General features: G+C 44.0%; 2 protein-coding genes across 4 annotated transcripts in view; both read left to right on the top strand.

Moving 5' to 3' along the window:
* Nucleotides 1-22,608, top strand: part of LOC142566124 (Kv channel-interacting protein 4-like) — a 587,487-nt gene that overhangs the window by 537,279 nt on the left and 27,600 nt on the right. For all 3 annotated transcript variants that reach the window (XM_075676923.1, XM_075676924.1, XM_075676925.1), the window contains 2 exons: nt 13,719-13,843; nt 16,757-16,900. In XM_075676923.1, the coding sequence (XP_075533038.1) occupies nt 13,719-13,843; nt 16,757-16,900 (269 nt within the window). The remainder of the gene's footprint in view (nt 1-13,718; nt 13,844-16,756; nt 16,901-22,608) is intronic.
* LOC142566123 (regulator of telomere elongation helicase 1 homolog) lies at nt 9,912-13,468 on the top strand. Its single transcript, XM_075676922.1, has one exon. The coding sequence runs from the start codon at nt 10,226-10,228 to the stop codon at nt 13,148-13,150; it is 2,925 nt and encodes a 974-aa protein (XP_075533037.1). The 5' UTR covers nt 9,912-10,225; the 3' UTR covers nt 13,151-13,468.

Below are 22,608 nucleotides of genomic sequence, written 5' to 3'. Positions count from 1 at the left end.
AGCAAGAGTTCAAACCTAACTGCCGGCACTGCGAAGCACTAGCCGCTGACCAAGATCACATACTATGGGGGTACCCATCCAACCCCCCGCGAAGGACGATTCTTCGACAAGCCCCCACGCTCGAGGCCTGGGAGTGTGCGATCAAGACGGATGACCCAGAATGCCAGGTCACGCTGACAGAGTTGGTTAACCGCGTCACGGCCATATGGCCTCCAATCTAGCTCCTCTGCCGGGGTCTCAACTACTAGTTTACGCCTCCAATAAAGTTTACTTCTCTCTCTCTTTGGTTGTAAATGTGAGTAAAAGAACTTGGCTTTTTTTCTCTCTCTCTCTTTCTTGACACCATCTACAGTTTGTTTACAGCGAGAAAGGTATCGATGACATAACGGTACAGCAAGCAAACGATTGTTAAGGAAGTAAACGATTAATCAGCATGGTTGAAATATGCCCCCTGCTTGATCACATCACGACAGCTTTAATTCACTTTTGTGTGTATATTTATTTTTATACTGCGGGCGCAATAATTCACATTACAGCGAAGCTGCTTATGGCTAGGGTTCCATGCATTTTTCGTGTCCGTCAACGAATCTGTGTCAGCAAAAACTATCATCATCAGCATTGACTCGAGCGTCGTCGACTTCTTCCACAGCTGGATCGACCGTTGGCGCCCCTCGGCGCAACCGCGCGAACGCGCTCAGGCCACTGCTCGCGCGTTCATCGTCGTCGTCGTCGTCTTCTTCTTCCACAGCGGTTATCGCTCATCGTTCCAGCGTAGAATTTCACTTATGTCGTCGCAATGGGGCGGCCGCGTTGAAGAACTTTGTTTTATAAACGGGGGCATGAGCCACTCATTGTCTTACGTGACAGACAAGTTTATTGTTGGGTAGGCACATAAATATTTAGGCATTTAATAACAGAGGTGATTCGAGAATGTGTGTGCGCACCTATCGTAACGATGACTACCGATTAGGGCAATAAATATGTTCGTACTTTTGTTCAAATTTCCGTGACACCTCTGTGTGGTGTGCTAAATAGCTTCGCTGGTCCTCCACCTTCACAGAGTGGAATGGCTCATGAATTTCTTCCTTTCTCTCTTTCTCTCTTTTTTGCGTGTAATTCATTACCGATGACGTGTAGTGCTGACAAAGGCCAAAAGAAAGAACGAAAATTAATCCTTCCTGAACGTTCTGTCCCACGCAATGTTTCCGAAGTTCCGTGCCACCAAGGTTTTCCCATGATTTTTCCCTTTATATTTTCCCCATGTGTTTTCCCATGATATTTTGACACCGTATATAGAAACAGAACATTTCGTCTATTTTAAGGACTCAATCACTGCACAGCTGTAGCCACTGCAATGAAGTTTGTAGAATGGAACAATGGCATCGTCTCGAGGTCCTTTATTTTTTTATTTTTAGCCACAGTGGTTGCAATTATGCAACGTTTAACAAGTAAGAGCAGGCCACCGTACAAAGTGTTCCCTGTCATTACATGCAGGTTCTGTTATAGCGTGTTTAGTTTGAACTGTTTGTCTTCCTCAAGGGGTGGTTGTCTTTGTCTTCCCCACGATGGCCTTGTGTTTTACGTGTCCGTTCTTCATTTACTACGCGTCGCTTTTTGATGCTGAGTTTTCTCTTAACGATAAAAGCTCTCCACGGAAATGCACATCAAACGCTACTGTAGCAGACTCAACTACTCGGCACACAGGCTGTACAGGCACTGCGCGTACTTTGCAAGCTTGTGAAAACCACGGTTCCAAACAACTTCAGTCGCGGAACACAGCTCTTCTATTTCCTCTGCGAAGCAGTGAGACTTAAGTTCGCTCCGCCCTTCACGTCTTTGGTTCCTATAGCGCTGTCGTGAAAAGCGCTGGTAGCCAATACTGCACTTCGAATGGTGTTTCGAAGTTATTTGTCCAGACATGTATTAGGGGCGCATTCGTATGAAGAGAAAAACGTAACGCTTGTGTTGAAGGCTTTCCTGGTACTATATATATATATATATATATATATATATATATATATATATATATATATATATATATATATATATATATATATAGCAAGTAGTGCGTGTATGACACGAATGGACAGTCAACTCCCGCCGAGGGCATCAGAAAATAACTTGTCAGAAGTGCTCACTACTGTGGCAGCATGCATTGTGTTTTAAACATATCAGTAACGTTCAATCGGTTTCTCAAAACGCTTGGCCGCTAACACTTAATGCAAATATTTTCTTATCGTTACGCACTGTGGTACTCAGTTACCACATCGTTTCTCTGCTTCTCTTGCTCGTTGGAACTTTAACAGAAACGTCATTCGTACACTTCAAAGGCACCATCGTTAAACGCCAGTGGATTTGTTTTTGAGACAAAAGAAACTATTATGGAAACAAAAAATCTTACTTTTGCCGGTTGAAGGCTGTAAAATTTATGTACATTCTTTTTTTTTACTACACTTAAAAATTAAACAGAGTGGGAGTGTGGATAATGCATCATTGTACCTCGTATATACCTCGTATTTTACACGTATATGTACATAATTCCTGTGAAAATTGTGTTCTGTCACCATTCTTCCGTCTTCTGAACGTATGAAAGAATGCATGAATGCATAGGCAGAAAGCTTTCATTTTTCCGAGGGGGGGGGGGGGGGGAGCTCGTGCTGGGGCCCGATCAGCTTTCCGAAACCCATATATATATATATATATATATATATATATATATATATATATATATATATATATATATATATATATATATATATATATATCCTCTATTACCAGTTGCACTTGACGAAATTTCGTGCGACCTCGCAGAATTGTTCACTGAGGTGACGGCCTTTTACAAGTATTTACAAGACCTCATAGCAGGAGACAGTTCAATGTCACTGCCCGAGTCCTCTCGCACCACTACGAATCTGGCGTCCTTCGGTGGTGTAATCTTCCTTCGTGAAATTGTTTTATACTTCGCTATCAGTAAACTGCAGCATCTATCTCTTTTTTTTTTCTGCTGCGCATTAATGCTGTTGATTCTGATTTCGAGTGGATCCGGCTTGGCCTCATTTTGGTTACTGAGTGAATTATACAGGCTGTCCCAACTATCATGCACCAAGATTTTTAAAAAAGAGCAATTGCATTACTCCAAGAAAACCTAGTGCATATTGTTTCCAGTACAGTGGAGTAGCCGCCAATATGTTTTTTTCGTTACTGAGATTTGATGAGGTAATTATAATTAATTATCTAACTCAAGAAGTACTGTCGTAATTATCGGAGTGTCAATGAGGCATTTGTAAGCACCACCAAATGACATCTAACCGCGGTATCTTCAGTGACGCGCTAATGGTCTACAATTTTTTCCGATTGGTAAAGAAACCTTACGAAAAAAGGAAAAATACTACGTGACTGCGGTCCCACCCGCATCATAAAGCAGCGCCCTCAAATAAGCTGATTAAAAGCAACTGCTTTGCCTGTCGCAAACCCGAAGACACAGCTCATCACCTTGATAATGGTACGGAAGGAGCACCAACAGCAGGGGCCGAATCTTATAACGGTTCGGTTGGGGAACCGTTCCTTTGGCCTCACCTGATTGGCCAAAATTTTGATTACGTCACAGGTCGTCAGAGGCAGCGGGGCGGTATCGCAATTTTTTAATACGTCACGCATCTGTCAATCATCTTCAAGGCGAACCGGTCGTAGGAACCGGCGAAGGGGTAGTCCGCTTTGGGTTCCGTTGCTGTGGCTTGGCTGTGGGCTTGCGACCCTGGTAGCGCGACCCCGGAGACACGCGGGCGTGGCGCGCGCGTGCGTTGGTTGCTTCGGAGGCTATTACTTGCCCTCGTCGTCTGCTTGGCGTTGCGGCGTTGCTCTTTCAGTATCAACCACGGCTGGAAGTGCGATACGCGTTCGAAGAAATGAAGGATAATGAGTTGCACCGCCCCTGCCGGCTTTCTAAGTAGGCCTTTTGCAGGCTACGCTATCAAATGGAGGAGACTCGGGTGGAAGCGTACCAGTGGTCATTCCACGCAGAGGAAGGAATATTGCGCGCTGCGGTTCATCACCACCGGCCTGCAGCTCCCAGAGGTCGGTCGGACGCGAAGCATTCATCGGAATGGCCTATAGATCTCTGCTGCCGACACTGTCCACAAAGTTTCTCTCGCAATTACTGTGTTGGCCGGTAGAAGGGCTGGGTCAGATTTCCCGTGACCTCGCTTCAAAGCGAATGCCAAGGAGATATTTGCATGGTGAGATCGAATTCCCAGTGATATCGCCAGCGTGAATAGCTCGCAGATCGCCGTTCAGCAATCAGAAGGGTTCAACCTAGGCTGGTTCAGCGCTTCCTTCGTACGGCTGATAAAACTATACAGTCAGGATGGGAATATATTGCGGAGATCTCTTATTTGGCTGCCCTTTTTTCTCTAGTCCCCCCCCCCCCCCCCCCCCCCGGGAGTGCCACACATTGTTCCTCAATTTCACGGCACAGCGCGCACCGTCAGCACCACACTCTTCGATTTTACTTCGCGCAGGCAATGCAGGGCCCGTGTATCGTAATGTTCGATTTCAAGTTCAATTGCTTTTATCACGCGACGCGCCGTGGGGCACAGATCGCAGGGTTAGCGGCAGCGCGGCGGCGAGCGAGCCGATGACGGGGGCAGCCGATGACGAAGGGCGAAAAAAGAAGGAAAATTGATATAGTCGGCAAGTAAAGGTGCCCCTAAGAACCAGTTTGCGGTTTTGTCTTAAAAGTGTTGGCAGTGCGTTCCTATTGCGTGCATCGTGCGAGCTCCTGGTAGAAGACGACATAGCGTTGCAAGCGTAATGTATTTGCGCTTGCTATACCGCCTGTCGGCTGAGAGTGAAAAAGAATGACATTAATAAATTACTTCTGCATTGCGTAAACGCCAGGCACCACACGTTTATACTTCAGAACTTGGCGTATAATATTTAATTTATATTTTACATTTATTTAGCAAGCAGAAACATTCTGCAATTCCTCGATTAGCGCGTCATATAATGACGTACACTTCAGAGGTGGCACCCTCTCATCTATTGGTCGCGTCCTCCCCTTCTTCCACCACCGGCTTGGGAGTGGCACATTTAGTGACGTAAGCGGCGAAGTGAACGGTTCTTATTCCGAACCGTTATAAGATACGGCCCCAGGTTTTGCGGCTTCGCAGGGATTCCTTCCTCTCATTTCTACGTCACACTTATTATCCGTCTCACAAGGCCGACTGATCACATAGATAACAAAAGCCCCTTGTTAAAGCTGCTGAAGTGCCGCTCTGACCACGCACGAAGCACGAAAAGCAATGCAATAGGCATAAAATGTTTCAAAATCCTGGCTCTGCCAACACCACCTAGGTAGCACATGGCGTGTTCACTATGTTATGCTTATGCTACTGGCCCAGAATTTTCATTGCCAAGGCTGGCGTGACGAAAGTGGTGACGTCAAAATCATTGTTGCCTACTCGGGACAATCCCTACTAGATTCTATGGCAGTCGGGCCACTAGCATGACGTCAAGGATCGAAGTGAAAAGACCTTGTGCTATCTTGGTGGTGTTGGCTCTGCTCGCACCGCATCGAAAGAGTGCGCGCGGAGCTATATTTCACCCCAGAAACTTGCTTCGGACCAAAGCGAAATTGATGTGACAGTTTTATTTTTTTATGAGAGGTTACACGTGCTGCAAAAACAGCTTCGTGGCAAAAATAAAAGCGAAATAAACAGACTTAGATGCAATTCACGCGTAGAGAAAAGGCAAAATCGATGCGTTCAAGAAAGTAAATGTAACACTTCTAAATGTGCCGGATTGGCAGTTGAGATATCGGCGCGCGCGCGCACGCACGCACGCACGCACGCACGCACGCACGCACGCACGCACACACAAACACACACACACACACACAAATCCACGCAGAATTTTCTCTGGGATTAATCTGAATGATGCGCTAGGTATTTCGTAGTACTGACGTGGTGTCTCGTGGTAGTATGCTGGCGTGTTTCGTAAAATTGCCATAACGACCGCGAGAGAACCGTGAAACGGAGAATCGTGGTTGCAACACCCAGCTGTTAAGTGAGGCCTGCACGAGACGACGTAAAAGAGGCGAGTAGAAGCAATGTTCACTGGTGTTAAAGATAACCCGCAGCGGATGTGGACGTGGGATGAAATGACCCGGCAGATGTAGCAAATGAAGGAAATATATGCAAGATTCATTAGGTACACTGAACCATAATGAACCGTGATCAACCGTGTTCCGGCGGCGGCTACGTCTGTCGCGGCGGCGCGATCCGTATTTTGAAAACGATCTGCGAAAGCCGCAGAGTGCGGCATGTGCTGAGAGCTCCGTGAGCACTGCGTCCTCGCCACTTCGTTGACGTTGAAGTGAGAGGCCTGCTGAAAGCAGTCGTCCTACGGGACGGGTGGAGGGACCGTTTTTCCGTTGGGTAAGGATAGAAATGCTTACGCATCTAAAACTATCAGATTTCAGTGTGCGGCCCTTATTATCCACAACTTCGTAAGCGCCGTCAAACACCAGCCGCTGCCTAGAGGACGTGTTCGAATAGGTCTCCTTCAGCAGCTACGCAGTACTGAGCCCGCTTTATCACATCTGTGGCTTTCTTGATGACCGACGTTGCAATTCTACGGCAGACATCCGTAATCCTTGCCTTGAGCTCATCTGACCTCCGTCTTGACCACGTAAACGCGATCTTTACCATAACCCCAAAGAAAGAAATCGAGCGGAGAGAGGTCAGGTGACCTAGCCGGCCAGTTTACAGAACCGTGCCTTCCAATATATTGCGCATGAAAAGTCGTATCCAGCCAGTTTCGTGCTCTTCTGCTTTGTGCTGGCGCCCCATCCTGCTGATACCACAGGCGTGGAAGACGTGAAGGCGGGACTTCGCTGATAAACTCATCCACCACTCCTTCAAGGATTCCATCCACGTAACGCTGTCCAGTCAGTGTGTGATCGAAAAAAATTTAAATTAAATTAAATTAAATTGTGGGGTTTACGTGCCCTAACCACGATCTCATTATGAGGCACGCTGTAGTAGGGCACTCCGGAAATTTGGACCACCTGGGGTTCTTTAACATGCACCTACATCTAAGTAAACGGGTGTTTTCGCATTTCGCCGCCATCGAAATGCGGCCGCCGTGGCCAGTATTCGATCCCGCGACCTCGTGCTTAGCAGCCCAGCACCAGTGATCGAAGATGGGACCGATTATAGCACCGGCGTAAATTCCGAACCACACATTGAACCCCCACTGGTACTGGTGCCGAGTGTGCTTTACCCAGTGTGGATTGGAGTCACTGCACAGTGTGCATTATGCAAGTTTACCTGGCCGTTTCTGCAAAAATTGGCTTCATCTGATGATGCAAAGTCCGGTGACTCACCGGCTTTTGTGAGGACCCGATTCGAGAAATCTAGACGATTCCGCACGTTCCTATCTTCCAAGTATTGGTGCAGGTTAAGGTGGTACGAGTGAAAGGCCTAGTCATTTAGAATCCTCCAAACTGGTGACTTGTAAATTGGTACCTGGGCGGCCACGTCCCGCACGCTAGAATGAGGCCTTGAGACTATGAATGCTAGAACATCCGTGCGTAGGCTAACTCAAAGATGGAGTCCTCCGCCGGTGTTTCTGGAAGATGCGGGTTTGTCTCAGGTTTTCATGATTTCTCATGAAAGTCGATGCGTTTGGTCTAGCGCCACACTTCCATGACTGATATATATTTGCAGTCTTCCTCTTGTTGCCATTTGCAGCTCCCAAGGCACGGATCATGTTTTCGTTCTGCGCGTTAGAGAAAGACATGGCGACTGGGACGAAACAAAACGCACATTTACATTTTGCACTGACGTTGTCAATTCGCTTTTGTGGTGATAAGTTTTGTGACAAAAAAAAAATAAAGAAGAAAACCATCTGTGCACTTTATTTAGGCTAAGACAGCAGCTATCACAGCTTGTTTCCGACTAACCCCAAACGCGACGTGTTGCTTCAGCCGGGGCGCGGCAGATAGCACGACCATGTTTTTTTTATTATTATTATTATCTCCTCTATTTCGTTCTGGCTAACTCAGATGGAGCTTGTTCGAGGGCGCTGCGTTATGTTGCAGGTGGGAGCGCAGTCACGTGGTATTTTTCATATTTCGCCGGGCTTATTTATCAGTCAGAAAAATTTTCTACGCAATTAGTACGTCGCTGAAAATACAGCAGTTAGATGTCCCTTGGCTGTGCCTACAAATGCCTCATTGACACTTTGATAATTAGCATAGTACGTCTCGAGATAGATAATTATTACAATTACCTAATTAAATCTCAGTAATGAAAAAGTTACTGGTAGGTACTCCACTGTACCGGAAACAATATGCACTAGGTTTCCTTCGAGCACCGCAATTGCTCTATTTCTAAATATGGGTGCATGGTAGTTAATTGGGGCGCCCTGTGTATATTTATGACCTCTGCGTGCAGGTTAAGATGTTTTCATCCCTTATAGATGTTGTAAATTACTAGAAGAGGGTTTTTTTTTGTGTGAATCGTTAGTATTGCTTACTGGAAAGAGAAGCAATACTGAGACCCATATCATTCACGTGCATTTCACACGCCGTTCATAAAAAACTCTGTCGAAGGGGTCACTGAAGTCTGCAAGTTTTTTTCAGGGTCAAAAAAGTACGCAAAGCAATTTGAAGCAGGTGAACATACAGCAACATATTCACTCTCTAGGCATGGGCTATCTATACCTTTAGAAATAATTTTCAAGTGGCTACCTGCATCTCTTTCAAAAATATGATAAACTTTATATTGTGTGCATGTTTAAATATATTGTATATGTGCATGGTGTTTACAGTGGAAATTTAAAACAATGTTGAAGTGAGAAAATACGGACCAGGTAGCCGGCGCTAGTGCTTCTAATGCGCTTGTCCTCCTATCGTCAGGATTTGCAGGAATAAAGCGAAAGTTAATTAAATGCCGTGCACGTCCGCGCCAACAATGAGAATAAAACTTTAGGTGAAACGGTCGAGGCAAGTCAAAAGAAACCTCAAATGCTGTGGATGACAAAACTCTGGTAGTGACATTTTGGATGTGTGCGTGTGTGTGTGTGTGTGTGTGTGTGTGTGTGTGTGTGTGTGTGTGTGTGTGTGTGTGTGTGTGTGTGTGTGTGCGCGCGCGCGCGTGCGTGCGGGGGGGGGGGGGGGGGGGGCTCTGCCTCCTCCGGAATTTTCTGGTGGGGGCTCGGGCCCATGAGTGAAAAACACTCGCCTGACAGTCCTGTGACAAACTGGCAAGTAAAGAGCGAAACGCACGCTGCAAGTACGCATTTCGGCTCCTATGTTTGCTAACATTCGGTTATCTCATACTGCCCACCTTTAGGACGTTCGTTCACAACAATAGATGCTAGCCAGTCGTGATGCTGTACAGCGAAGAAGGCCGGACAATGGCAAAGAACGCTTACGAACGAAAGAAAACGATTTTACGACCCGCCCAAACGCTACCGCCAGCCACTAATCAACAAAGCGGCCTTGTGTCTCCCCGTGTCTATGACCGTGAAGTGGGCCTAAATGCTGTCCTCCTCACAGGGAATGAAAAAGAATATGAAGACACCCCATAAAATGAAAAAAAAACCACGACTGTGCTACACGTGCTGCCATCTCGTGCAATACTATAAAAACGTGCGGATTTATTTATGAGCTCCGAGATTGAGCGCCGTCAGCTGTGTGATCTTGGAAGCTCTTTTGCCGTTGCAATGTAGATAAACGTTATTAGTACACATTGGAAACTATTATAACGTTATAACTAAATAACATTTTTTGTGCAAAATCGTGTTTGCCTTACATTTGATTGCGCAAAAGAAATAGCAGTGCCCGAAGCTCTTGCAACCAACGCTTGCAACGGTGCCCGTCCGTATTTATCATCATCGTCGTCGTCATTTACGCGGTCGATGTGGTTTCCATGCGCGATTTTCCCGCGCTCTCTGCTTTCGCGTTTTTACCTTCCGTGGAATAATGCTGCAACTGTCTCGCTGAAATCACGGCACTATTTGCCAGCGGTAAAATGTGCTATAGATTTCGCTGTTTACCACAAGCTGGTTTCGCTGGTGTGTGCGAAAGGAACTAACGGATCGATTCTACTGCGCCAGTGCGGTATTTTGGCGATTTCCACGCTGTGAGCCCTGAACTCACATGCTTCTAGTGCGGAACCGCTGGATGTGATCGTCATTGGAGTGCTCTTACGGAACAGTGATGTCGTCGCAAATGCTAAACTTGCGGGGTGTGACAATTCACTTCCCGCATGAGCCGTACGATGTGCAAAAGAAGTACATGGAAAAAGTGATAGAATGTCTGCAGACTGGCGTGAATGGCATCCTGGAGAGCCCAACAGGAACAGGAAAAACACTTTCACTCTTATGCTCATCATTAGCCTGGCTTGAAGATCACAAAGCAGCAATTCAACTGAGCGCTGGACAGCACCGGTTGTCTGACGTGAACTCGTCGGGATTCCTGTCGCAACTGCAACATCTTTTTGATCAACAGGAATCGGCAAATCGACCAAGTCCTATTTGTCCCAAGATTATCTACAGCTCAAGAACTCATTCACAGCTGTCGCAAGCCATTAACGAGTTAAAAAAGACTAACTACAAATATGTGAAGTCTGTAGTCTTGGGTTCCCGAGATCAGTTGTGCATCAACCCAGAGGTGCAGAGACTGCAAGACAATGCTACGAAATTGCGGGTTTGCCGACATAAAGTAACGACAAGGACTTGCCCCTTTCACTTGAACTATGACACCAAAATGACAAGGTCCGAGTATCAAGACACTCCTGTAATGGATATTGAAGACTTGGGCAAGCTTGGCAAAAAATTTGTCTGTTGCCCGTATTATGCGGCCAAGACACTAAAAGGGAAAGCCGACATTGTCTTTATGCCTTACAATTATCTTGTCGATGCAAAGTCACGAAAGGCACATGGTGTTGAGCTAGAAGGAAATGTGGTCATATTTGATGAAGCTCACAACATAGAAGGCATGTGTGAAGAGAGCATGTCATTCCAGCTCCTCTCATCGGATTTGGCATTGTGCATAAAGGAAATAACTCATGCAGCAGACCTGAAACAGCAGAAAGAGACTGAAGCGGCTGCTGGAGTCGAAGGAGTTGATCCAGATTTCACATTGCTTGATGTGGCTAAGATTAAAGCTATTTTGCTTTCCCTTGAAAAGTGTGTGGATGAACTGCTTATGCAGGTGAATGGAGAATCAACAACAAAATCTGGAGATTTTATGTTTACCATGCTGAAAGAAGCGGGTGTTAGTCGACAAAACAAAGATGAACTTATGGACCTCCTGGACAAAATTGTTTCTTTCCTTGAAGTCAATGCAGTTGGAGCATTCAGTCCTAGAGGAGTAGGCCTGAACCGCCTGATAACTATTCTCAGCAGCCTCTATTCTGTTGAGGGAGAAGGCTTGTCAGTAGAGTTGATATTCAAGACTAAGTTTAAGGTCCACATCCAAAAAGATGTGAACAAGAAAAAGAAGGGATCTCAGGATGTCTGGACTGTTCCCTCAACCATGCCCAAAAAGCTTGATTGGTGTCTTAATTGTTGGTGCTTCTCACCAAGTGTGAGTATGGACAACCTCTTAAAGCAGGGTGCCCGCTGCATTATTCTGACTAGTGGCACACTGTCTCCACTCAGTTCATTTGCAGCTGAACTGGGTATTCCATTCCCTGTACAACTGGAGAACCCACATGTTATTAAGGAAGAACAAATCTATGTGTCTGTGCTTAGCATTGGTTATGATGGAGAAATCTTGAATTGCAGCTATGAAAACAGGAACAATCCTGCCTACATAGGTTCTCTTGGTAGAACACTTTGTAATCTTTGCAGGATCATTCCAGGGGGTGTATTGCTCTTCTTCCCATCATATGCTGTCATGAGAAATTTTGTTGAGGCCTGGACTTCAAATGGAACCATGACTTCACTTGCACTTGTCAAACCAACAGTTATGGAAGTCCAGAGGAGTACAGACTTTTCCTCACTCATTCAAGAGTATTGTGAAAATGTGGACTCACCTGAAAAAAAGGGTTGCCTTCTTATGGCAGTGTGCAGGGGACGCATGAGTGAGGGCATGGATTTCACAGACCAGTACGCTCGTGCAGCCATCATAGTTGGCTTTCCATTACCCCCTTGCTTTGATCCCAGGGTTCAGCTTAAGAAGCAGTACCTTGATGAGTCACCATCACGCACTGTTTTCTCTGGAAACGATTGGTATGTGCTGCAGGCAACTAGAGCAGTCAATCAAGCAGTTGGTCGTGTCATACGCCACCAGCGTGATTTCGGTGCAATCTTGTTCTGTGACAAGCGTTACAGTGAGCCGCGAAATCTGAGTCAGTTATCAAAATGGGTGAAAGAGAAAGCCAGGCTACGTTCTAGCTTTAGTGTTGTCCTAAAAGAGCTGTCTGTTTTCTTCAGAGCTGCAGGTGCGTCAAATGAAAGCAACAGAGCTACAGTAAAAATGCTGGTGGGCTCAAGAAATGGAAATGCATTTGGAATACCATCAAAGGAAAGCACACCGAATTTGAGAAGCCTCACGTTCTCTGGACAGCCAGTAGCTGACAATGATGAAAATGTTTTGAAGACTTATCTGACCAACAAGGGGGAGCCCACCAAGGAACAGTCACAAGACAGAGGCCAGCAAGGACGAAACTTGTTTGATGTCCTCAACAGCAGTTCAGCATCAAAGGCACTGGACTTTTGCAGCCTCCGCAAGGTCAACTTCAGAAGCACCGATGACAAACAGACGGAAGAACACTATATGCAGAATCCCAAAAAACGGAAACTTTTTGTGCCACTCAAGGGAATTGGACCTCCCCAGTCTTCTGCTATTTGTGATGGTGCTGGCACATCTTACGCTAGGGGTTCAGAGTCATCAAAGGATATTTGGAAGTCTGTCTTGGCGTCACTTAAGAAGTGTCTGAACGATATTGACTACAACAGTGTTTGCGTCAACATGAAGGCATACCTCAGAACTAATGACTCTGATGCACTTGCACAGTCGCTTGGTCAGTGTCTGCTGGACGTTCCCGACAGAGATGAACTCCTTGCCTGCCTGGCAAGAGTAGTTACATCATCTCAAAGAGAGGACTTTGTAGCAAAATGCCGTGCTCACTGGTGAAGTGAAATATGTCGTGATGTGATGAAGTACACACGCCTCATGATTGATATTAATATACCTCATGTACGTTCCCAATTGATGCAAGTTAACATTGTGCCCAGTGAAATAACCCCTTAGTGTCTTATCAGAAATCACTTTATAGTAATCATATATAGTAGTTAGAGCTTTGATAGTCCTTATATCAGCATTGAGGGTCTCCCTTTTTCTTTTTTCTTTTAGCGTGCATGGGTGATGCTGCATCGGGGTCAGAAAGGACTCATTGCAAGAACTTCCTGCATGTTTGTGTTTGTCAAAAATAAAGTAAATCGTGTTCCTTTATTGTGGTTGTCTTGCATGATTGCATCCCAGTAAGACCAAGAGGCCAGTTAGCCACCAGAAAGTGTGTTTTGGTGAGCTGTTCCGATTGTGGCCTCTGGTTACCTATAGCCATACATTGTGCACTTATATTTATTGCTGACATTTGCTATTAACTAGTAGCTATCCTTAACTCCACTTGCATTATGTCAGTTTTTTTGCAATTTGTAAAAGTACTAGAGTCATTCATATGTCCTTTCTTTATTGTTTTCAGACAGCGAGATTGATGAATTAGAAGGTCCGACTGTGCACTACAAGCCAGAAGCAATTGAAACGCTGTGTCAGCTCACTAAATTCAATAAGCGAGAACTGCAGCTTATGTACAGAGGCTTTAAGCAGGTAAGAAATGGCAAGCTTCCATTTTCTAAGTAATAGTAATTTCATTTGGTGCTGTTTATTTGTATGCCTTACACATACTGTGAACAGTACGGTGTTAGAGAACTCATTCGTTTGGCTTTCACTGTTCTTGATGCTTCAGGTTGTTTCATGCTGCTTCGTAATGGTGTCATGCTATTTCATTCCATGCACTGATATCTCTGGAACATATTTTACACATAAATTGAAGCATAATGCCCATCCTAGAGTAAAGTAACAGTAAATTGATTTTTTTTCTTTGTTTGTTCTCAATTCAGTCACCATGTAATGCAAGAGTCAGTGTTTCCACTTAATGCACCTCAATTTATAGAGTGTATTGGGGCCAATTCAGGTGCCTAGCACATTGCTCAGTTGCTATGACAGTCACCCTGCAATAGTTGTATAGGTGCAGCAGTTCAGTGATATCATCTGCTTAGTTAAGTAGAACTGCACAGAGCCCAAGCACAATTGCTCATTAAGGAAAATTATAACAACTTTTTCACCTTTATATCTGGCTATCGGGAGTGCATTCATACAAAAAACAATAAAATGTAAGTTGAGTAAAACAATGTGTAGTAATTGGTTTCCTCAACTACCCATAACTGAACACTTGCTCTAGGATATGAAAAACACTAGCCATGGGCATTGTGTTACGTTTTCCACTTAAATCAGTATTTTGGCGTGTCAGAATGAGCATATCAAAAATGATACATTAGACTTTGTGGAGATAACCAATTTAATATTTTTTTTTTAAATTTCAGTGTAGGCTCACTCCTAAATTAATTCCATTTAATTATAACTTGAGCTGGGTGGCACTTGGATTGCTCAGGAAGCTGTTATACTGCATTGCTCTTGAGTTTCCTTGTGTTAAGCATATGCTCACTTTTCTGATTCCCTAATTCTGGTTGCTTGTTTAGAGAAAAAAATGGTAGAGGTATGTGTTGAGAATTAAATTCACTTGTGACCCTGGTTACACTATAGTTCTCCAGAAAATTTTGCCTTTTTGCCCCGATGAATCTAGCCCTGTGTAGTCAGTGGGCTATACTGGCTGTATACACACTATGTGCAGTTTAGGTGCTGAGAAGACAGTCTCGAGAAACATAAACTTCTAGCCTGTAAGATGAGGTGGTGTGTGGGGCATTTTTTACAGCATAGGCCACCTGCAACAGAATATAATTTATGTGAACTATGTACATTATAGATTGCACATTACAAATGAGCACTGAAAGTTAACAGGTGACATACGAGCACTGGTATGTCACCTGTTAAATTCTCTTTAGTGTTGCCTCTTGCCACGACTGTATGTAAGCACTTCAGATGCCAGCTAATTATCTTGTTTGAAAGCTTAGTCTTAGCTCAGTTTATTTCTTGCATGTTCATTATCATTTAAGCACTTTTGCTGAATAGATTAAGAATACAGATTTCTTTCAGTTGCTTTCATTTCGTCAACAAGTAAAGACTTCACACTTGAGCCCTGAAAAATGCTCTTGGTGTGGGAACTAAATGGTTAATTTAACATGCATTTTACTGAACAACAAGCACAGCTGCAGTGCTTTAAAGAATATGCCTGATATCAATCTTTGCTCGAAAAAAACAAAAAAAAAACAGGCCACTGCATGATCACACATTCACACTGCAAGTAATGATTTGCATGTCTCTCTTCCAGTACTTTCTTCTGTAGCACTTCATGCAGCCTAACAGAACTTGCAGCACACTTCTAATCCAAAGTGTGGGAAGATGTTTGCAGCATTGCTTTGAAAATCATTACTTTCATTGGTCGGTTGTGAGTAAGGTGTCAGCTTGACACGTACACTTAGTATTGAAGTACCTCGAAGAGATAACTTATTGGCTGTACGAGCTGGACTCCTTTAGTTGCCATGACAAGTCACTGTTAGCTTGCAGACAGCAGGGGCCATGAACAGGGAGAGCAAGCAACGAAATAAAGTGGCAGAAGAAATTAATAAGGTGAATGAGTCAATTTGTCTACCCAAAAGCAGCCACAGCTGGATTAGGTCAATGTAAGACTTGAAAGAAGCATACACTGTTATTCTGTATCATCATCCTGCTAGCAGAAGACTGGAGCTTCCAGCATGCTAGGAATTCGGAAAGCAGAGGGAAGCTTTAAATGGGTCACAGAAAGCAACACTTGGATCTTCATATAAGTCCTCTGATACAAAACTGTGTGAACTATTCTTGCAGGAGGAGATTCCTGAAGTAGTGTCATGGCATAAAAAAGGTACCCTGATAATTAATTAAGCAGTTTTGCAGGGTCCTTTAATGAGTCATTTGTTCCTTCCCTTAATCAAAACAACCTAATGCTCCTGTGTCAGATAGAGGGCATGGCCAGAGTTGAATCACTTTCAGATCAGTCAAATTTCTTTTTCTGGCAATAGCATGCTTTAGATGTGAGGCAGCAAAACAACAAAGAAAAATTGCAAAATCCTACAAAACAAAAAGCCAAGAATGTACCGAAACTGCATGAAACGTGCCAAGTGCATGAAAAGTCAAAAAGGTTGACCCCTTCAAGATGCTAATTATGAAGATTATATGTGACTTAAATCAGCATTGCATAGGCCATCATTATGGAAACAATTTTACATTGGATATGAATTAAAACACCTATTTTATATATTAAATGCTGTGGCTGTTGTAACTTTTCAAATTCTTACACATCTTTTTTTGCAGGTATTGGGAGATTAGACAAAATGTTTCTTAAGTTTGCCTGTAAATTAGGGCTCTTTCTTTTGACTATGACAAATATGATTGCATGCAATGCAACATTTACTATTGATAAGCATGCGTATGTTTACTGTGTATTGAAGTAAACAAAACAACTGGTTTTGCTATCCAGAGCTTGTGCTGACTGTTGACACTATATTTGCTGCATATTGCTCGCAGGAATGCCCATCTGGGATGGTTAAAGAGGAGACGTTCAAGATAATCTACTCACAGTTCTTCCCAAGAGGCGCAGATGCTAGTCAGTATGCTCATTTCGTCTTCAATACCTTTGACCAGGACCACACTGGGGCAATAACATTCACGGTGAGAGTTGTGATCCACACCTTGCTAATTTTATGTCACACTGCAGCATACTTGTTGCTGCTACATTTTGTGGGTAAGCTTTGTTCATGTGCAACTTGCACTTCCTATAGGTCAGCATCTCCTGTAGCTGTGTGCGGGATGTTCTTTGTTAAAGGGCTGCACAAATTATCTTTAAAGAGCAATTGCGGTCTTTGTTCACACACACTTATGAATATATATTTTAAGTGCATACACCATATGCAGTGAAAGATATAGAAACATGGACAGAAGAGGAAAGAGAAGGACAATACAAATGGTATTCATTTCATTCCTTTCCATTTCCCTTGTGTCTGTGTTTCCAAGCCGGCCTTTTCCAACCATGAATCCTTACTAACTGGCTCAGCTCTCTGTCGTTACCCGCCGTGGTTTTTTAGAAGCTATGGTGTTGGGCTGCTAAGCACGAGGTCTTGGGATCGCATCCTGGCCATGGCAGTCGCATTTCGATTGAGGGCGAAATGTGAAAACACCCATGTACTTAGATTTAGGTGCATGTTAAGGAACCCCAGGTAATCCAAATTTCCGGAGTCCCCCACTACGGCGCGCCTCATAACCAGATCGTGGTTTTGGCACGTAAAATGCCATAATTTAATTTTTACATTTTTAACTCTCTGTCATTCTGACTACCAGTTGTTCATTGGGAGTTCACTCATGCAGTGTGTTTGCTCATGTTGTTTATTTGCATGCTGTGGTCAGCGTGAACTGTTATCAGCTTGTAGTTGTATTATATTTGCCTGTCTGTATTCAAGGAGTTTAGGCCATACTATTGTTAGTCAGAACCGTGATGAAAGAAATGGTGTGCATCTTGACTGTGATGTGAGATAGGTTGATTTCCCAAAGATAAGCGATGAAGAGCTGCTGCAAAGTAAATCAGCTGGAAAAAGTGCCACGTGCCACACCTGGGAATATTAGCCAGCGCCGCTCAAGACCGGAGCGGCGTTGCCTAACACTTCCAGGGCTAATCTTCGTGCACATACACAAATACACAACAAAGTAGATGAGAGGATGGCCACTACAGTAGCTTAATTTATAAAGCACTGCATTTCTATTTATGTTATTATTTCCTCATTTCATTTCAACGTAACAGTTCATTTTCCCTATGTTTTCTCTGGCTTCATTGTCTGTTTCCTTGTATGGTTGTGACTAACTGACATTCATAGGTAGCTCAAGAAATTATTTACATTGTTGCTGTTGCTAAATAACACTGCTGTTATTGTCACTGTTGCTAAATAACAGATGTGACAAATGCATCATAATTCCATCTGAAAACTTACATGGGAATCCATGTATTCAGGAACTTGTATCAAACGAACATTCTTCATCAGTTGTTGAACATAAAGCATTTTCATGCCTCATATTGCTGAGTAACTGTTCTAGGAAAAATTGTTTTCAGGTATCGGGTTGGAATTTCAACAGCACAGTATCACACAGTACTAATCTGAGCATTGCTTCAATTTTTATTAAATAACCCTTTTTCGAACTGTTCAGCTGACACTATTATGCTAGCCATCGTTCATTGTAGCTTGGTGAACAGTCGGCATTTGCTACCATGCATACATCCTGGAAATGCAATTCATGTGTTGTAGTATTAGGTCAAAGTGCTTCATGTGTCGTGTGCCCCTTCTTGCATCTATGTCTGTCAGCACTAAAACAGTTTCACTATGAATAATCAACTAGTCCAAATCCAACCTGACACTTCAAACAAGGTTTATTTATATCTTTCAGTGTGTGTATGTAAATGCCACTTGCAAGTTAGTCTGGTCCAACTAGAAATCTTACAAAATGACAAGTGAAAGTTCATAACAGTTTGCGTGATAAGGATTTCATTGCTAATTTATATGCTACGATACATTTCATGGCGATTACAAGGAGAGATACAATGTACTGAACAGCTTGTTAATGACGAAGTTACATGTGACATCACCACAGTTTGCACGATCATAACTTAATGTAAGTAATAAAACAAATAAAGTAACTGCAGTTGTAGATGTATAAAAAATATGCCAGAACTCATCTCACAATGACTGTTGATGGTAAAGCGATTAGCATTTGAGCAATGTAGTGACACACTGTGTGAAGTCAAGCTTCTTTAACATCTCTAATTCTGAGACTTCCGTTGCTTTGCTTATATGTGGCATATTCCGGTGTCCTCCCATGTTGCTATGGCCCTTGCTTGCCATAGTAACACTTGAGCATAGCGGAATGACGGCAACTGTATGACGCCGACACACTTATGGCTATGGAATGACAAAAAAAATTACCGACGATTACGTTACTTCCTAATGCGAAATTTGAGCGCAGCAAATAAGCTGTTTCACCTTTTCGATAGATTGAGGCAAAGAAATCGAGCAACACATGTATGCGCTATCACAGAATTTTTTTTTTTATTTTTCACACGTATTCCTTTAACAAAGACTCCACTAGGTAAGCTTCTGCTTCGGCGGCACGCACCTCTGGATTCTGACGGCGACGGCGCTGGGCCTCTGCTCTGGCAGCTCGTTTAGCAGCAGCAGCAGCAGCAGCAGACGGAGGACTTCCATCGGTCGTCTCGCTCATGGCTCAGAAAGAACTGGCAGATAATTTCGCAGTGGCGAACGGCAGCGGCAATTTCGGCTCGGGCGGTGCACATATACAGATCCGCCGCCACCGATCTGGCTCTCTGATTGCCACCGCACAGGGGTTGCATTGGAGGAGGAGCGAAGAAAGGAATTAAGTTCGAGCCGGCGCTTTGACAACCGGAGACTCGCAGGAAGAGGGGGGAGGGGGGCGGCGTGTACACCCAGCGGCAAACGATGGGGGCAGAAGCGCGCGCAGCAAGCGGACAACACGATAAAGGGAGGAGGGAAGAGATAGCAGCGACTGACTGATGCCGCTGACGCCGATAGTGAGTCAACCCCAGCTGCGGAGTTGGTTTCAGGGACAACGCCGCCGATGCCGACACAAACAATATGATACCCTCGCTTCCGCAGCGCTAAGAACCAGGTCTAGCCGTGGGAAGGTGGTCACGTATTCGTCGACGTGCCGGGGCCTACGTGAAATAACCGGCGCGTCGGCAACTGAAGAGCACCCTATCCGCCACACAAGAACAGGGGGGGGGGGGACCCTTTCCTCCTCTTTCTGCATGGCGGCGACGGTGTTCTATGCAGTCACGTTATCTTGACTCTCTAGCGGCGTCAGCGGCATCCAGCGGTATCAGTCGGTCGCTGCTAGCGCTGGGGGGATGAAAGGGGGGCGGAGCTGGTTACGAGGCCGACGACAACGCCGACGACGACGCAAAACCCAGGAACGGACGCCAAAGAGCTGCGCTCTAAAAAGAACGACAAGGGCAGTATGACGACAACAGCATGATGACGATGTGATGATAATTTTTTAAATGATTACATTGGTATAACTACAGCAGCTTGATGATGACGATGGCGCGACGAAGATGGCTTGGCGATGGTGGTACAACAAAAAATGCATGATAGCGGCTGTCTAAAGAAGACGCCATGATGGCGGCAGAACAGCCATGATTGTATGACAACAGAATGACCACGACTGAATGACAACGGCATAATTACGATAGAATGATGAAGAAGCATTGAGGTTGATGGAATGATGAAGGCAGTATGAGGACAATGGCAGGACGACAATGGTATGACGATGACTGTGTGGTGACGACGGCATGATGAGAGTTGAGTGATGACAAATGAAATTAGAATGATGATGATAGAACGACCGCTACAACATCACAACCACAGTAAACAACGAATGCATGATGACAGTGGCATGACAACGGTATCTGCTCAATACGGCTTTTGCAAGGGAAGGTCCACTGAACAAGTGCTTTCAGCTGAAAAAGAAATTATACTCAAAGACTTTGAAGAAAAGGAACTCGTAGCTGGCTTGTACATAGATTTTTCAAAGGCATTCGACCGTCTAAGCCACACAGTGTTGCTAAATAAACTGGAACTTTCAGAATACGAGGCTTGCCTTTAACACTTATAACTTCTTACCTCTCGTACTGCATGCAAAGTGTTGCTATATATGATACTTTATCTACACTTAAACCATAAGCTCTGGGGTTCCCCAAGGAAGTATTCTTGGACCACCACTGTTAAATTTTTATGTCAATGGTATTACTTGCATAAACCAAAAACCAACATTCATCATGTACGCAGATGACACAACACTTCTATTTCGTCACACTGATTGCAAATCGCTTCAACGTGACATAAATGAATGCCTTGAAAATTTGAGCGCATGCAGTACATTGAACTCAAAAGAGGTAAATACTAACAAAACGAATGCCTATCTTTTCATTCCAAGACAATCGACCGCTGCACTAACAGGTAATCTTATTCTTAACAACTATGCTGTGGAGGTGGTTGACTCGGTTAAAACACTTGGAATATACGTTAATAAAAACATGTCCTGGGATACTCACATCAATTACATAATTACTCGGATATCAAAAGCTGTCGGCATATTGGCAAAATTCCGTTTCTTTCTACCATCTAGTATTAAATTGTCTACCTACTATGCACTGTTTGCCTCTCACTTGAATTATTGCTTGCTTCTTTGGGGCAAAAAAGCTTTAACAAACATAAACTGTCTGCATACACTTCAAAAGAAAGCACTTCGACACATAGCTGGGGAGCCTTTCCACGCCTATACTAAACCCCTTTTCAAGCGTTTTAACCTTATCTGCGTTCCCAGTCTTTACGCATATACACTGGCAATAAAATACAAACAAAATATTATTGCTCCTGAAAAGATGCTAGATTCTATTGCTCATTTAACTTTGAAGACACGCATTTACCCTACACGTCATACAAATATTTGGAGCGTGCCGTATTCCTCTACATCTTATGGTACGCAGATGCTTCGCCACACTCTCCCTGTTCTTCTGAAGTATCTGCATGAGAATGAAATTGCAATAGAAAATGTAAATAAAAAAACTTTACGCACATTTTTTGTTATGCAGCTGTAGGACACCTTGTATTTATATTGTGTAGGTTTTGTATAATTCTCTCAAATTACACTCATTCACATTGTTATATGCTTTATATTTTCTTTTGCATCCTTTTATGTTATTCATACCTGTGCTTGTATCACACTTGTATAATAATTGCGACTGAATTGTATTACTAAGTGCTTTTTTTTCCCTGGTCACCACGGCTGTCTGTCATGTAAACAGGGGCCTAAACCTTTGTCAAGTGAACTAGTTTTCACTTTTTGTTCAGGCCTCCCTCCATTTCTTTATGGAAAAATAAACTTGATTTGATTTGATTTGATGAGGACAATCAAATGACGAGTGCATGACGACAGTGACGTAATGACGACCATATCACGCTGCCTGTATGACAACGATGGCCTTACGACAATGGGTTGACGTCGACGGCATGACGAGAGACAGGTGACAAAGCTGAAATGACCACGAGCACATGCCTAGTAGCCCAAGCTGGTAGACAACTTGTGTCGCTGTGTCAACGTTAAAGGCTATATGGATAGATGGAACTCGATTCCAGAACCATTAATCAATGAATGTGACAACTCAAAATTCAGGCAGCTAATATCGGCTCACTTTGCCAAATAATCTCGTAATCGGTAAGCATTTCCTGCTTTTCTCATATATCCAACGCGTATTTCACTTTGTGGCTCTTCCCTAAGATGGGACATAACATATATGT

This window comes from Dermacentor variabilis, unplaced genomic scaffold (genome assembly GCF_050947875.1).
Source record: "Dermacentor variabilis isolate Ectoservices unplaced genomic scaffold, ASM5094787v1 scaffold_12, whole genome shotgun sequence".
Classification (NCBI taxonomy): domain Eukaryota; kingdom Metazoa; phylum Arthropoda; class Arachnida; order Ixodida; family Ixodidae; genus Dermacentor; species Dermacentor variabilis.
Note: the sequence above shows the minus strand (reverse complement) of the source record. Positions and strands in the feature narration are given on the sequence as shown.

Coding starts and splice junctions, on each gene's coding strand:
- LOC142566123 (XM_075676922.1), top strand. CDS start 10,226: ATGTCGTCGCAAATGCTAAACTTGCGGGGTGTGACAATTCACTTCCCG.